Below are 17355 nucleotides of genomic sequence, written 5' to 3'. Positions count from 1 at the left end.
AAAACCTCAGCTTTGTTATTTTCCCGCAAGCCCTACCTATACAGGGAAAAAAAAAAAAAAAAGAAAATAAATGATGTTTGTTTCCACCTACTCATGAACAGAAAATGTGCCTAAACCACATCAAATTGCAACCGAAGGAAAGCATAAATGGCATGCAAAATGGAAAATAACGCAGTTGTCATTGATACAAAACTGTAAAGTAACTTCTTTGCCCTTCACTGCCTTGTCATCCTCTCGTTTAAAACATCTTGTAACACTTGTATGCAGTTACGGAAGCTTGTCATAGTCATACATGTATGCACTGAGACAAACAAGCTCACAGTACAGTAGATCGACAGTACTGAAAAATCTGCCCTGGGGTTGCAATATAATGAGACTGTGTGCTATAGGAAGGGGAATTTCAGCTCTAACATTTATCTCCATGAATGTATTGCCGCTCTTTTATTAAACTGGAAAAAATATCACAGATGCCATTTAGCACAGTGATATTATCCATTTTTTACTGGTTCATAAATCGTAACTCAGTCAGCCAGTCAGTCAGTCATTTTTGTGCCAAAACCTTTATTCATTATCACACACACACACACACTATAGGCTGTACAGATCAGATACCAATAACACCTCATTCTATCTTCATGTGGTAATGTCTATAAATCATTTAATAACAGGAACATTATTATCTCCGTCCACTTATATTATTCATCAGCCGGGTTCTATTGCAAAAAAATTTACAATCAGTCCAAGGAGAGGTGACTTCCTGCTGTGCACGATATCATACCTCGCTGATAGAAGTAAATGGCATGTGGTTGTTTGTCTTTGTGTGGATGAACCTGATTGCTGGAAGCCAGGACTCCAGCAGGGGAGGGACGGTCATTTAGGAGTGAAAATAAGATACCCACTGGAGTGTTCTAATGAAATGAAAATGTCAATTTTACAAGTGGGTGTCTTCGTGCAGAAAAGTGTGACTATGCAGTAAGAATTGTGATTAGGAACTGGGCATTGTGTACATGTGACCGCACACTACCGTGTGCATGTATACGGGTGTGCAGGCAGCTGACTCTGACTGTGGCGTGTCGACAGTATATTCATTCACGCATGAAGTATGCAAAAAGGCCCTCCTGCTGGGGACCATGCTTACCGCATCCCCTCACAAGGTCACCTATCCATACAGTGAGCCCGGGCTGATTTACACCAGCATTCAATATGCATATTTGCCGATGATGCCGCGGTGCTGTGGGTGGTGGCAAGTGTAGCAGCCGCAGCCACGCTCTCCTCTCTCTCATTTCACAGTCCAATCGCGTGAGCCTCATGAGGTAAAGGAAATTTAACATGTAAACAAAATGACCCAAATTTTTTGTCATCTGCCGGAGCCAAGTTTAGAGCAGAGCACATCTCATTTGCATTTGCCACAAGCAAGCATGACCGATTTCATATGCAGTGTTGCTTGAGTTGTATACTTGAGGGTGCCACGGTTATAATTAGAAAAGCCCTTAAGTTGATCATTCTCAGTATCGCTTAACAAATGAACTACAGATAACTTTTATATTCAACCTATTATTTTTTTTTTAATAATACAAATTTGAATATTAATGCAAAAAAAAAAAAAAAAAAAGTTACACATAACACAAACGCGCTACTATAGAAGCTTGGCACATATGTTATCTCTTCGGCGCGGCTTACAGTAGCTCTGTAGCAACATGTAATGTGATATGAGAAGGACAGAAAAAAATGTCCTCAGAGATCTTCCACCACCAGGCCTGGAGAATTACAGAGGAGCACGTCTCTTCATTTCTGTGTAGCCAGAAATAGCAAGTCATTAAGAGAATGGCAGGTGATGGGCAGATTAAGAAGGCTCAGCAGAGGCAATATGTAATGAAGACAGTTCAACCTTACAGTATTCTCCCCTGTCCCACTCACCCATCTTACTGCCTTCATCCCTTGTTTTCCTTATCTCAAATAGCTTCAAACCATCTTTTTATCCTCCCTGGTGTTTCAAGTTGAAACACAACTTGGGGATGCGACATAATGTGAAGTTTGGAGGATACTCCTCTCAGTGTAGTTTGAAAAACAGAAATGAGAACACACTGTTCCCATGACAAGTTACAGGAATTATAGAAATAATGAGAGCTCCATATGCTGTGATAATTTTAATGAACTCGGTGACAAGTGGTTTCATTTGGACTAGTGAAACAGTCAGGACACATCCAAGGTCTGTCTGACGCACATGATTTCTCTATCGCCACTCTTGCAGGGCTGCCATGCTAATGTAAAGTTAATACCAATTAAGTCTACTGAGATAGACAGTCTTTATTTTTGTTTATTGCAAGTAAAAGGAAAGTCTCTGTTAAGCTTTTATTATCATTGATCCATGGGACTCGGATAAAGCCATGTATGCAAATCCCACATGCAGTGTCTTAAAATCGTAAAATATCAGTGATTAAATATTTCTTAATTTTTATACAGTTAAGAAGAAGTTGATAACAACCTTTCTATTTGATTGAAAATGGCCTCATTCTCTATCACTCTAATTAGGCACCAGATAGTCACATGACATTTACTTTACAATTGATAGTCTAAGAAGCCTAAATTATCCCTCATACTCCAGCGCCCCATGGTAATCTAACTCTGTTTTGCAATTACTGTCTGTAAGAATATTGCTTGGTGTAAGAATAATTTTGCCACTGTCACAACCCAGCCCTCGTCCTGCACGTTGATTTCGTCTTGTGTTGAAGAAATTGCACAATTCCAACCTCCAAGGATAATGCAGTGTTCACTGGTTATTGTTGTTGCTTTGTCCCTAATTAGAGTAAGTCAACAAGGCTGCTGCCTATCAGATAGAGTGACAAATTATTTATATCTTTACTTTGGGATATTTATAATGGCTTAAACATTTGCTCAAGGTCACAATATTTGGTTGGGAAAACTCAGCAACTGATTATGCATGTAACTGAGAGAGTTTTAATATGAAAAGAAAGAAACAATCTAAGCTAATTGCATGTCCCCGCACACACCGAGTTTCCACACACCTGATGTTCTGCGGCTGCATCATATTCATGTCGCCAGAATGAACTCTACATTGTGAAATACAATAGAAGCATACACAGACGGGAGAAACATTTTGAGCTTGGGGAATAACGCATGCGTATTATGTCGGGGGGAAAAAAAAAAACAGAAATGGAGAAAAGTTGGGATCTCATGTGCATCATCTCTTATTTACTTGGTTAGATGAATTTCTTGATGCAGATGGCAGTTAGAGAGGAGGTTCCAGAACCGTGGTTTCTGACTGAGGGCTGTGACACAGTTTGGGTCCAGTGGGATTCCACTGTTGTGTTCTGCTTAATAATCCAAATCCTCCAAATCCCCTTTGGCCCACTTCAGTCCTTTGATTGCTCCTTGTATTTTTATTACGTTATTCTCCATTTTCATAATCTGGTGCACAGCACTCTTATAGTGTTTGCTGGAGAGAACGAATAGAGACAACCTAACAAGTGCTGCATACGGTTCTGCTAAGGTCATTCAGATTACAGGGGCCTCTCTCTAATCCGTAAAGCTGGGTATGTCGGTGCCCAATGTGGAGAAAAGTTACTGCATTGTAAACTGGCTATGGAAAGCCATATTTGTTTGTACCCTCACGCATATAGAATGTGTGTCTTAGGTTATAATATAAATGCCCTTGTTTTGCCACCAGAGAAAATGTGGAGGGGCATCAGGATAGATATTCACTTTGCTCAGTCACCATGGATCATGCAACACAACCTTTTGAAGGAAGTAATTCATTCAGCGATAAGCACAACAGAAACGGAGGGGGGATAAAAAGCACTGTCAGCAGACATCAAGATGGCAGAGTGAGATAGGGAAGTCTGGCTCTGTAATCAATCTGCACATGCACCTTACAGTATGCAAGGCCATGAGGTGAATTTTCTAAGTCCAGTGCTTGGCTTGGAGAAAATAAAGTCGGTGAACGTGCTTTAGATCGTTGTCTAGTTAAATTAAGAAAACTCAGATCTTATCGTCCTTAATATCTGGTAAATAACTGAACCAGGTAAATCTAACCAAGGAAAATAGTTCTCCAGTTTTCAGGTTTTACTAATTTAACTTGAAATTAATTTACTAACTGTGAGCAACTTGGCGGCTTCATTTCCTATACTGTGCTATTTACATTGCCATCATCATTCATCATTAACAACAGCTTTTCTAGCTAGTGATAGTCGTGTCATTCCTTATGGAATCCATTTTTGGTCATTGAAGTGCTTTTAACGCACTCACATTAAGAACTCTAATGCTACAGTAAAGTAAAACAAAGATGCCCATTTACCACCCGATGATAGACATGAGTTAGATAGACTGATTTGAAAGCGCTGTTATGTGTTCGAACATGACACAAATTGCTGTTGCAAGATTTATTCAGGAGTGATGTCGCCGAGTATGAGGAGTGCTTAGTTCTCCTACTGAGTCTGCTCCATTCTGTCTGGCCTTATTTTGCTTTTTTCCCCTCAACAGCTTGATGCCAAGGGTAAGATATACATCTATCTAATTTCTTGCTTGTCAGCTCACCATCTGGTGCAGTATCAACATTAAAGAGAGGAAAACTCCTATCATACTATCAATCACAAACACAAATGCACACACTCACACCATTGTATAAAGAACAAATGATCACGGCCATGGGTGGTGGAAAAGTTTAGAGTTTTTGTTTTTGTTTTGTTTTTTATCCATCAATATGGACACTGGAAGTACATGGGTGAAGACCTTCCTCAAAGCATCCATTCAGTCAAGTTCAAGTTTACAGTTGATGAGTGATGCAACCGGGCCACAATGCTGCACTTCCAACTAATATGTTGTCCCGAATCGGCCAAACTCACAATAATGAAAATTAATTGAAGACAACCTTCAACTGTTCTTCTAATCATTCATTTCTTTCACAGTGTCAAGGCCCACTTGCAGCTTTCAAAAAATATTGGCAGATCACATCCGGCTCCGAAGCCCACAGCGCTCAAATAAACAAACACTTTATCTATTTAATGTTAACTACCAAAGACTTAGGACTTAACTGAAAGCAGCGGAAAGCAAACAAGTCAGCTGGCTGACTTTCATTGCTTTATCACAATACTATCGCTACTATTTCTAGTTTGCATATCCTATGAAAACTGGATGGGTTGTCAGTGTGTGAAAGTTGTTGCTTGAAGTTACACTCAGAGAATTAGAAGAAGTTGCCGAACCCGAACCACCGTACAAGTTGTGTATTGTTACCGTCTGTTATGAGTGCTTTCTGAATTGGTGCCTGAAGGTCAGAAAGACAAAAACACAACACCAAATAAATGCTCTCGGATGAGTAACTCTTTGCTAAGAAATTCACCATATTAACTATGAAGGTCAGTAAGGTATTTATTTCTACTGACCCCCAAGAAAAACTAATGAGTTAGCGTGTGTTTATCCGCCCAGACTACATCACCTGTGACGCAGTTGTGTTGGTCGTGTCCTGCATCTCAGTCAGATGTAGCGTGGGTGAAAAAACTCTTAAATAAATAGAACATTTGTTCAGTGCTCTGCCTGACCCGTTCCATTTTTTAAAGCGTATAGTTATGTTGTAGCTTGAAGGCTAAATAATTTTTTAGATAACTTTTCTTTGTTAGTATACACTCAGTACACAACAGGGGCAAAGGATAACAGAATTTTAGAAACATTTACAAGTTCATTGACACAAACAACAGAAATATCACATCAGCATAAGCATTCAAACTCTTTGCTGCGATATTTGATTGGTGTTCACTTGTGGGGAAATTCAGCTGATCGCTGCTGATTTGCGAGGGCACCCGCTTGTCTGTAAGTAAAGTCTAATAGTTGACAATCCATATCAGAGCAAAGACCGAGCCATTATCCCTGCAGAGCTCAGAGAAGGGATTGTGTCAAAGTACAAATTTCAGGAAAACAAACAAACGGGAAAAAAAACAAACCACTACTTACTCTTCCTTCCACCTCCCATTCAATTATTGTCTCACTTTCTCATTATTGTCTGTCATACAGTAAATCTTCTTCTTGGCATCTTTTATGCGCTGAACGCAAAGACACACCGCAAGAGGTTTTTGACCTCTATTCTTTTTGTGTTCTTTGTCGTGCTTTATCTCATTTGTTTTCTTGGAATCTTGTGAAAGTAGTCATTTGAACAACTGGAAGAAGTAATGAGCAAATGCACAAAAGCAACAGAAGAGAGGGGCAATTTTATTCCTTTTCTTTTTAAGTGTAACCTCTTCAAGGTCTCTGCTGTGGAGGCTATATATTTTAAAAGCAGCATCTTCACATGTGAATAGCGTCATTATTTCTTTTGACAGAGGTTTGGGACGGGCAGCCACTATAGTCCCAGCGCTTTTACTTGGAATGGAACAAGAGCATGGTTAGAGAAAAACAGCTTTTAATGGTTACTCTTACAAAAACCTCTCCTTTTCTTTAAATCCTATGGATAAAAGGGATATAGTGTTTTTACAAATTGGATATGTCACCATCTATTTCTTTAAAATCATATTACATAAACATGTTGCTTAAAATTCAAGTAGGCCTTCTCATTAGCATCGAATCAATTAGTCTTCACTTTATGGCTGCAACGCTAAAATGTGATTCTTGTGTGAGAAACCTGTCTCAATACATCCTGTCACTGCCGAATGTCTGTGGGCCACAGGCTGTTAAATATACAAGTGTGAACTCATGCAGTTAGAACATGCGAACATCCAAGTCAATCAGAATCAGAGCATTGTCCAAAAAGTGTGAGATTATATAACAAACAGCTGTTAGCAGTGACATTGATAAGAGCTGGTTGGTGGTGTGAACCTTTCCTGTTGTTTGTTGTTGTATCACGGTGCACAGAGTGCCGTGCTCTATAAAAATGGATGCACAAATATGTGATTGTTCACTATTATCTTCACATTATGTGCATTTTACACACCCACGTATGACGAGTGCATTGACTCAAATGTATGTAATTCTGCTGCAGGTGACGGAGACGCGGACGGGGCCACTGGGCTGCAGCAGCTATGACAATCTGGACTCAGTTAGCTCCATCCTTCTGCAGAGCCCTGAGAGCAAGCTACATCTACAAGGTAAACAAACCCAGCCTAATGGTTTTTCCCTCATGCAGCCGCACAATGTTCATGAGAGCCAAGTTCCATTTTAGCCTTTACAATTAGATACAGTTCCTTAGCTGTACATGAAATGTTCATATGTGGACGACAGGAATAGTTTGCGCCTTCTCAGAAATTGGATGTATTTTTTTAACTGGGACGAGGACCGGGATTGATCCGCTTCCCTCTCCCCTCTGGGGGCTTGTGATGCGATTCTCCGTGGATACAGATGTCTGCTCATGTTCTAACGTGATCATGTTCTAAAGTCTCTTTAAGGCTTTGATCAAAGTCGGGGCCTAAATTCAAACCAGCTGCGTGAATCATGCAAATTATTTAGCCATTAATGCAGAGACGAGCACTCTCCATGCAATGTACTGTCCATCATGAGACAACATCAAATCAGACACATTTTTTTTCAAATGAAATGGTTCGCATTTCACTGATGGATCATACAACAGTGGATTCCAGTCACAGCATTTTCCCATTAGTGGTTATTTCCTTTTAAGTGAAAATTGTTTTGTTTTAAACAGTGACACAAGTAATAATGAGCCTTAGAGAAGGAACTGCATGCAGTGACAGTCACCCAAGGGAAAAGAAGTGATGGAAAGGTGTGTCACTGTGGTCAAGTGTTTGAATAAAGTGATAGGTTCTTTGATTTTTTTTTTTTTTTTTCAAGTTTACAGTTATTAAAACTGGTTTGAGAATCAGAGGAATATTTCCAATCCTTTTCCCGCACCCACTTCCTTTCCTCGCTAAAGAAATTATTACTCTGCTTCTAAAATCTGAGAAAGTAAGTGGTTTGTCAAAGAAACACTTTTAAGTCTGCCACTGCCACTTACTCAAAAGGGCTCTATAGGTTTTGAGAAAAGCTTTCTTGTCATGCTCCAAATGTATTTGCCTTGTGCTTTGAAGACTATTTTGTCACCCAATTGATAAATGACAGGCCTGAGAGAGAGTTGCTCTTTTGGCTTGAAAATAGTCCCAAAAGGTTTTAGAATTGGTTTTTCCAGGTTAGAGTTTGGCATTATAGGCCAAATTATATAGGTGTGTGTGTGTTTTTGTGTTTCATGTCTGCTCGGAAAGGTGCTGTGACTGAGAGCGTGCTTGTATTTCAGAGCGGTTGTCGTTCCTGCCTTTGATTACAGAGACAACTGATGGTGTAACTTCTTCAACAGTCACGGGGCTTTTCAGAGCGATTGCACTCCACAGGCTTTTAAAGCGTGTGCTGTTCACATATATTTATAAAGTAATCCACTGATTTCATTGTCCCTCTACATTTCATTCTGCCATGAACGCAGAAACAAAAGTAACAGAATTCTTCTCTCTTACTGAGCATATATCTCCAAAAATGAAGTCACATTATATTTTCTGCTCACGGGTCACAGGCTCTGGACCCCATGCTGTTAGGATTAGTGCTTTGGATTGTCTCTCTCTATTGGTCCCACAACTTCAGTTTTCTGACACTATATTGGGGAGAGTCTTATCGGAGTCATAGCTTTCTATTCTTGATCTTTAGGGATCCCTCCTTTTGAAAAATATGCACTTTCATCAAGAAACATGAGACTATGTCCATGGGCCAGTTTAGTCCTTTGTGTGAAAAACAAGCAGATGACAATGAAACAGACATGGTCCTTTCTTTGATATGTTTATTAGTCCTGCAAACAACTTCCAACTTTAAAATTTCTAAATCAAACTAGTTCAAAGTGTTCAGCCGTAGAAAATTGTATGGTGTGAATAAGTTAAGTATTTAATTCTTTTTGAAATGAAGGAATGTTATTTTTGTATGACTTATGAATATGAATGGATAAAGTTCACAAAGTCGTTTCGGGTCTGGTTGCTTCATAAGTAAAATTACTCGTTGGTTGCTTAGTGATTGCTACAGTAGCTACACTTTATTGTTCAAGCTGGTATCAAAAGTTGTCTGTAAGTGGTTGCTAATGAGATCCAGTTGGTTATATGGAGGCATGAAGTGGCCACTGGTAATAACCAAGTTGCAGCTATATTATTAAAACATCAACTTTGAATGTTTCAGTGGTACACAGTGACACAAAGGGGGACTTAAGAGTCCTACTCCACCGTGATGCGTCCTTACTCTCCTGTCACTAAGCGTCAGCCCATTTGAAGCCACATTCAAAGTTGTTGACAGGACTTTCCATTAACAGCGGCAGCTAAATTGTGGAAATCACTCAACAGTGAGCTGTACTCAGTGCATTTCCTATTCCACTATACCGCATGCATTATGTTCAGTAAAGTCTCTCTTTTGGACACAAATGTAGACAGACATGCAGACAGATTGAACAGGAATGATTTAATATCCAAGTGAAGCCGAGGAGTGGTGCAGGCAGCAGACTATATCAGCGTGGTCCAGGTGCATAGGTACAGGAATCGGGGCTCGTAGATTGTGCGAGGTTAGGGTGGATGCACACGATGGCAGCACGGATGAACCTGAGGCACAGCCAAATATGAGTGAGTCAGGATCCAAAAAAGAAAAAAAAAAAGAAAAGTTGTGCAGCTGTAACCTGGTTGCAACTTCGTTAGCACGAAGGTGAACAGACAGTCACAGTCTGGCTGAGCGAAGAGTCGAGGTAAATATACTGCAGCAGCGTGTGAACAGGTGCACAGAGGAGTCTCATAGAGACTTACAAACTGGAAGAACTGAAACCACAAGTAGTATGTGCTCTTTCCTTGTAAATTAAAAAAATCTTCAAATAATTAGCAACGCCCTCCCTCCCCTTCTTTTTTTTTTTTCTTTTTATAAAAGATTTTGTTACATTTCGTTTTGGAAATCCATAAAATCAGTGTAAGAAAACAGCACACAGACACACATGACTGGCCAAAGGAATTTGAGGGGAAGTAGCCAGACAACTTTTTTTTTTTTTTTTTTTTTTTTTTTCCACCTGACTTCCCAGCATGTGTGCTTTCATGTAGGTGTAGTGGAAATGAATAAATCACCCAAAACCACACTGTCAGGCTCCCATGGTGTGGAGAACACTTCTTTAAAGGGATGAGGGGAGAGCAGCTGATGTGATTGGGCATGACTGATGCCAGGCCCCAACCACCAACTGACAAACCCAATGAAAATGTATATATAATAATGGATCCTCCTGATCCCACCCCACTCTCTAAGTATGCCATACGGATTCTGCAAAATCCTCATAAGTGTGCTGCAGCACACTGCACTTTAAATTCTTCGAACCAAAAAGGTCCCCAGCTATAAAAGATCCCTCTATTCTGCTGCACTGCCAATTAAACCGATGAAGTGTTTGGAATATAAATGGATTTTGATAAGTGAGAGTGACAATAGTTTGATTAGAAAAGCATATTGACTCCAGAGAATAAAGGAGAAAAAACACTTCAGCTGTTTGTGTTTAAAGGTGGTTCTTGTTTTGTTTATTTGTTTTTTTTGGTCATTTATCTGAATGCACTTAGAAAAAATTTATAAGGAGAAAATGGCACATTAATGGTTGAGACGTAGCAACTTGTGAAGCTCGTAGTGGTTCCAAAAGCGGCTCGGTCACAAATCACAGTTCAGCTCAGTGACTAATTTACTGTGTTGTACAGAGTCAGAGCCCTAAAAAAATAACGGCCGTGACGTCGTCATCTTCTATGACGGTGCTCCGTGAACGGACTTGACACGCCACCGCTGGAGGAAGACGATGCTCTCTGAGCCCAGGACAGCTCTAATAAGCAGGAGCAGTTCTCAGCACATCTAATGAACACCCACCATGTGACTCATTTTCAAACGCCTGTTGACCTTTTACTAGACAATTAGCTAAAATGCAAGGTTTTGGTATTTAAACTGTGGGGAGGAGTTCCGTCTGGTTACTGTGAAAGATCACGATGAGCGGCAGTATTATAATATAGTATGAAATATGAACCCCATGCAGTATTTTCCCTTCAGCCAACAGTTGGATTTTATTCTAATTATTGGATTTGATATTTTTTGAGGCAAATTTCGTTAAGCCCAAAAAATCACCCACTTCGTTGTGTACTTCTAGACTGCAGGAAGAAGATTAAATATCCTTGACATTTTTCTGCAAAGCTGCAACAGATTTTTCTCTCAGGTGATTTATTCCTGTTGACTATGTCCAAGTTCAGTTGTGTTGCAGGACTCCACAGTGCTCAAACACCTCATTACGCTGAATTTTGGAGTGTTCAATCACGCATATCCTCGGAGGTAACAGCTCGCAGGTAGATATAAAAATATTTTGCTGTCGAACCTGGTTGCTGGTGAACTATTAATGAGTATAATGCATTTCCTAGCCCACCCACCGAATGCCACCTTCATCTGTCACTGTACAAATATATTTATGGTTGTTATTCTGTTCAGGAAAGGCGCTCCAGACGAATGAGACTCGGGAAAGAGATTCAACGCAGATTTGAAGGTTTCCAAAGAGCTAATGCAACTCAGCTAACTTCAGATAAAAATAGAGCTTCAACATTGATGTAGGAATAAATGTATTCCATTGAGAAATTTCTCTTTCTTAAAGAATCACAGCTGATCTTGAACGCATCTCGAGGTCTGTCGTGAATGACTGACCTCTCCATGAACTCGCTGATTTAAATGTGCTGCACACCACATGGTTCCATTGTCCATTGAAAAACCATGTATTTCCCCAATTGGCATTTAACGTCGTGTGTTCAGATGAACTCATCGTATCTTCGATGATTTGATGAAACTGGTCTTTGTTCTACGAAAATAAATTCACTTTGACTGTTAGCTGACAGATTTATTGTACTAAAATGAAAGTGACATTCCAGAGAAAGGCGCTTTGCCCAGGACTGACACCATGTCCCCCAGTTGATTTGTGGTTTTAATTCAGAGGAGGAAAAGTGTTGGTCTGCAGAATTTGAAATAATAAAATTTTGTCTAAGCCGTAAAAGTTCTGGCTTTTTTAAACAAACAATTTGTGACAAAATGTACAAACAAAAAGTCTGTACTCATTGAATTTGCCTGAAGTCTCCAAATAAAATCTCTCAGCTTAGGAAATAAAACATAAAAAAAAAAAAAGATTTCAGCTTCCAGCCCAAAGTGTGTAACTGTGCTCTCAAACTGAAGGCGCTGTCTTTGGCCGCTTTTGCCCAGATCATCCTTATTACAATATTTGGCGGCTGACAGAATACAGACAGCCAGCCTTTTGCTGGCTGATTGACAATAACCAGGTACAATATACAGCGATGCGTCTCTCTGAAAATAACACCCAGAAAATGTATTTTTCTCACTTATATGATTCAGGTTTTTATGGCAGTTCCATGTATCTTCCATGTGTTTCCCTCTGCTGTCTGCAGTGAGATTGGCTTGGAAAGTGTTTTTCAGGCAGGCTCTCTAAATCACCAAGCAAATTCAGAATTCTACTGATTCTACCGATCCGCATACAGCTTAATGCACATCACTCACTTTTCTATTTGGGAGAAGCAGATGGCATGTCAGACATGTGTGGGTCTATATATGATCTTCAAACTTGCTGGAGCTGTTTCTGGTGAGCTAAAATAAACTATGAAGAAAAGTTTTTGTCATGATTTTCTCAGTCTTGTTTTGAGCTCTTTTGGAAACTTTTTCATTATTTCTTTTTTCTTCTTTTCTCTTTTAATTTTGTTTTTACCCCCCCCCCCAAAAAAAAAAAAAACAAAAAAAAAAACCTAACAAAAAAACAAAAAAAACGTAACTTCTGTTCACCTTTGGCCCAAATCCTGAACAAAACCTCTTCAACTGGATGTACATTTCTACTGCAGCCCCTTTGTCTTTTGCAAATGAATCAACTTGTAGAAACCTTGATCTAGACCAGCTATTTTAATTGCTTATGAATTAAATAAGGGTATCGTATTAGTATGCAGCACCATGTGAGTTAGAACAACGATGCAGTAATAGAAAATCCACTCAATTTCATTCTCCTAATTAAACTTTTAATCATGCCTTTTTCTTTCTCATTTCTATTTTTTTTTCACTCCAGACCTCAGCACTTTATCTACCTTGAGGCAAACATGTAACTGCAAAACTTTTGGTGGAAAATATACACAAGAAATTGACTATAAGCCTATAACCAAAAGTTTCCCCCCCACCCCCCCAGCAGTAATCTGGACAGCATCCAGGCTGTATATTGAAACCATATTGAATTTGGTTGTCGTCGACCTTTTCCCATCTTTCCCAAAGTAACAAAGTAATCTTTTTAAGGAATAATTCCCCCCCCCCCCCCCCCCCCCCCCCCCTTACTCTCTCAATTTCACCCCTGTGGTTGAGTTTTTGTGAGCTGGTGGGGCTGCAAGCTACAGACAGCTCAATGCGGGTATGACATTCCCTGGATAGTCCCTCTGCTTTCACTTAGATTTAGATTAAAATGCTGTTGTGGAATCTGACATCAAGGGAGGGACCTATCAAAGCGCAAACTCAGCCCGCCTCTCTCCCACAGTTTTGCTTTGTAAAAATGTTTGGCAAATTAACTAACACCTTTTGCTTTTCCCTTCTTTTCGCTGGCCCTCTCCGCCCTCCTGCCCAACAATGATCAGAATTAAAGATGGCACTGGAACGACTTTTTCTTTCACTTAGGATTTCATGCATGACTTAACAAAGCTTTGATCTATTAAACATGAAACTTCCCATTGCTCCAAGTTAAAATGACTATGAAGGTTGCACTTCTTTAGATCTCAGCATGTGTAGCATCTGACCGCTTTTTCTTTTTTTTTTTTTTATTGGCAGCCAACTATCAGGAACCTGCCACGTCCAGACTATTTGTGGACATGTGCATTGATCCTGACCTTGTTATCAATCATTAATTAAAGTTGAAGCTTGCGCACACACTGATTACTCTGAGTATGATATAACTATAAATCATCTATCGGACTAAAAACAAAATGTAGCGAAACAAGCTGTAATTGTAACATGGATGCTGCGAATCATTGAAATCCAGGCAGGAAAAAAAAAACAAAAACAAACTGTGGTTGTTTACTCTCTCAACTTTAATCTGAATAAAATATCCACTCTATTACGCTTTACAATTGGGACTTGCATCCACTTTTGTTCCTCTATATTCATTTGTTCTTTATTTTATTTCCTCTCTCCAGGCTAAAGCTTAGAAACCCAACAATATTGGATTCAGCTGGATTTTGCCTCCATCGGGACCTAGAAGTAAAAATTGTTTATTAAGGGGTGTGAATAGAATGAAAGAAGGAATTAGCATTTGGTAGTTAAATTGGTGGGTTTTCATTGTTTTTTTTAAACTGTTATTATACAGCACTTTTCAGGTTAGTAGTGAGAAAGCCTTTTTATTATTATTTTCATATCCTATTTTCCCTGAATTGAATTTGTGCTGATTTTCGTTGATAGCAGACTGGAGAGGCTTTTGGGTGTATTATGAAGAAGATTATTGTGGTGTCGTTTGTAAATTGAACAAAGCTAATTGTTTGCATTTTAAAATTGAGGCAAAGAAAGAGGAAAGGCCTTCTTCACAAGCCATTACCTTGCAAGACCCAATCACTTCCAATATGGCCGTCATAAATTAGCATCCAAACAAAAGCAAACTAATTTGCTTCTTTCAGTCCTTGCCACTCTCTCTCTCTCGCTCTCTCTCTTTCTCTCTGTCGCTCCCTTTCTTCTCTTTCTCCAGTTTCCTGAAGAGCCTATCCTGGAAGAGCCATGAGCCTATCTTGGAAGATTTATGAATATGTTAGAATAGCCTGAGCCAACAGTTTTCAAAGTGGTGAAGTGAAAATAAATTAAACTGGCCCTGTAGGCAAGTCGTGCGGAGAGTGATGAATTAGATACTCATTGCTCTGTCGCTCGATGCCTGTCCCTCTTTTCAAGTGAAAAAGCTGCAAACATTATGGAGAAGACAAACAAACATACGGATCAATTAAGTTTTTTTTTTTTTTTTTTGAGGACGGACTTGTTGACGAATCGATTTGAGGACTTGTGTATATCAGTAAACACAGCGTTACCAGAGAATCCTTTATGGAAGAAAAGTCTTTGATGGAAAAACATGGTGAGCAAATGTTGGTAGAGCAACAATAAACAGAAGAGGCATTTTTCTTTTTTTTTTTAAATCAACTTTCTCACTGACCCGTCTCTCTCTTTCTTCACGTCTTTCTATAAATACAACAAAGCGAAATAGTCTGGCCTTTTGACAGATTTCCTTTTCTTTTATAGAAACACTGACACACTATAAACCTAAGATCCATATTTATGTGATCATATTTTGAGATAATGGAGTAGTTTGTGCTCTACACCATGGACTGTCATTGAGGTGGAGTATTGAACCAACCATTGGACAGGCTTTGGAAGTCTTTATTAAAAAGTGCCCCCCCTCCCTTTTTTTTTTTTTTTTTTTTTTTTTTTTTTTTGCTGCTCAGAGAACTGATAACACTGGATCATTTTCATGATGGATAGCAGCACACATTTTTCTCTCCTCTCCAACATGCTGAAACCCCAGTACCTGATGAAATCTTTCCATGTTGACCTGGAGGTCAGCTTTCAATTGGAGGCGGTCAATCAAGACTGAGTTTCCATTTCAGCCAGCGTGACCATAAATCTCCTTTTTCCCCCACTCACTCTTGCCAGCTGCAGGCTGCCATTTCTGCAAGTGCCATGGTTTTCTTCTCGGTCTTTTTTCTCTGTCTGACAGATTCTCTTTCATCAATTGATTGGGGTTTTCTTTACTTTTTGTGCTTTTTGGTTAGAAAGGGCCTTGCAGTTCTGAACAGTTGTAACATCGACTGTTTTCACGAAAGACTTTTTGGCTCAAATGTACTGTACTCAAATCATCATGGCACATCATAATTCAAAAGTATTTATAACCGATAAACATTTACTGTAGCATAAACCCAATATTAAGTATGTGCAGTTCAATGATAACTAAATATATAATTTAAGGCTCAACCTGCAATATATATTTGTATGCGTGTGTGTCTGAAAATTTGAGTGACACGTCACCACAGAAACCCAAAAGCTGGACACACAACTTCAGAGAATATTTTAATCTTTTTGACCCACATGTAGCAAATACAAGCAACGCAACCAAATGCACGGGGAACAACAGATGCGTTTTTATGGGACACAAAAAAGTGAATTCCAGCTCTGGATACAGCTGCTGTTTAACGCTGTGTAACTTCTGATATCTGAGTCGTGCGTGTATTGCTTTATTTTGTAGTGACCTGTCTGTTTACATGTGTCTTATACAGCTGCATCACTGAGTCTTGAGTTTTCAGTCTCACAATACTTGTCTAAATAGTCAATGCACAAGCTCGTGCTTGTGCAATATGTGACTCTCAATTTGAGGCTGCTGCACAACAGCGTGTTTATGAATCAGCATATTGTTCGTTTTCAACGGCGTACCAGACAGATGCTTTCCAGTACAGACAGATTAAAATTATTTATGCATTTAGGGATGATTGATGTAATTTCCGTGATGAATCTGGCCTTTTGCTCTGAGACATGTACGCAGCACATCTTGACACTTTGAGGGCAGTTGTGTCTTTTTTCGCTGAAATGGAAATGTCAGAGCTTGTCATATGTCTCTCCTCCCTTCTCCAGGGCTCTTGTAAAACATGTGATTTCTGCAAGAGCCAAGGGTGTGTATGTGTGCGTGTACATGAGCAGATGCACTTATTTGTGTGAGTGTGTGTGTGTGTGTGCGCGCATGAGTGCACACAAATGTCTAACAGTGGTACAATATCTCACCAATCGAGGCCCTACTGCTACTGCTGTGCAGGGACACATGGCAATATGACGTAACAGCTCGAGCACTGCAACTGAGGAACACAAGCATCCACATCTCTAATTACTCGCCGAAGCCACATTCTGTAACACAGCTAGTATGCGGTGCTTTTGGAGAATACCTTGAACATATTAAAACAAAATTACTACATACAGCTTTCGCAGAATAACACCTAGGAGGAATCATTCCTGAAATGAGATCAAACATTGCTATTGTCCGACTGTGTTTCTCTGCACAGGGGAGGGAGAAGAAAAAGTAATCACTAACTCTGTTTTCACTCCGACTCGACTTGTGTGTCTGTCCGGCGTGCAGCACAACTGGCAATAACTCAGCACCGTGGAGAGCTCATCTACCTCTCCAGACTGCCTGCCTCCTCAAACCGCTTCAACGTGCAATTTCAGCAATTCCCTTTTTTTTTTTCAGGAAGGCAGGAGCAGCCAGCCCTGAATGCCAATACTATTTTTATATGTAATTTATGCTTTTACCATGATTACTGCACCTGCATCCTTGCTGCTTTTTTGTGTCAACGAGTTGCT

The 17355-nt window shown here is 39.7% G+C and overlaps 1 protein-coding gene across 1 annotated transcript in view; it reads left to right on the top strand.

Annotated features, from left to right (window-relative positions):
* brinp1 (bone morphogenetic protein/retinoic acid inducible neural-specific 1) overlaps nt 1-17355 on the top strand; it is a 71938-nt gene that overhangs the window by 38418 nt on the left and 16165 nt on the right. Inside the window, exon 4 of the mRNA XM_029516225.1 lies at nt 6986-7091. Coding sequence (XP_029372085.1) covers nt 6986-7091 — 106 coding nt within the window. The remainder of the gene's footprint in view (nt 1-6985; nt 7092-17355) is intronic.

Source organism: Echeneis naucrates, chromosome 12 (genome assembly GCF_900963305.1).
Source record: "Echeneis naucrates chromosome 12, fEcheNa1.1, whole genome shotgun sequence".
Taxonomy (NCBI): Eukaryota; Metazoa; Chordata; class Actinopteri; order Carangiformes; family Echeneidae; genus Echeneis; species Echeneis naucrates.
The sequence above is the reverse complement of the archived record's forward strand: the minus strand, read 5'-3'. Positions and strand labels throughout refer to the sequence as shown.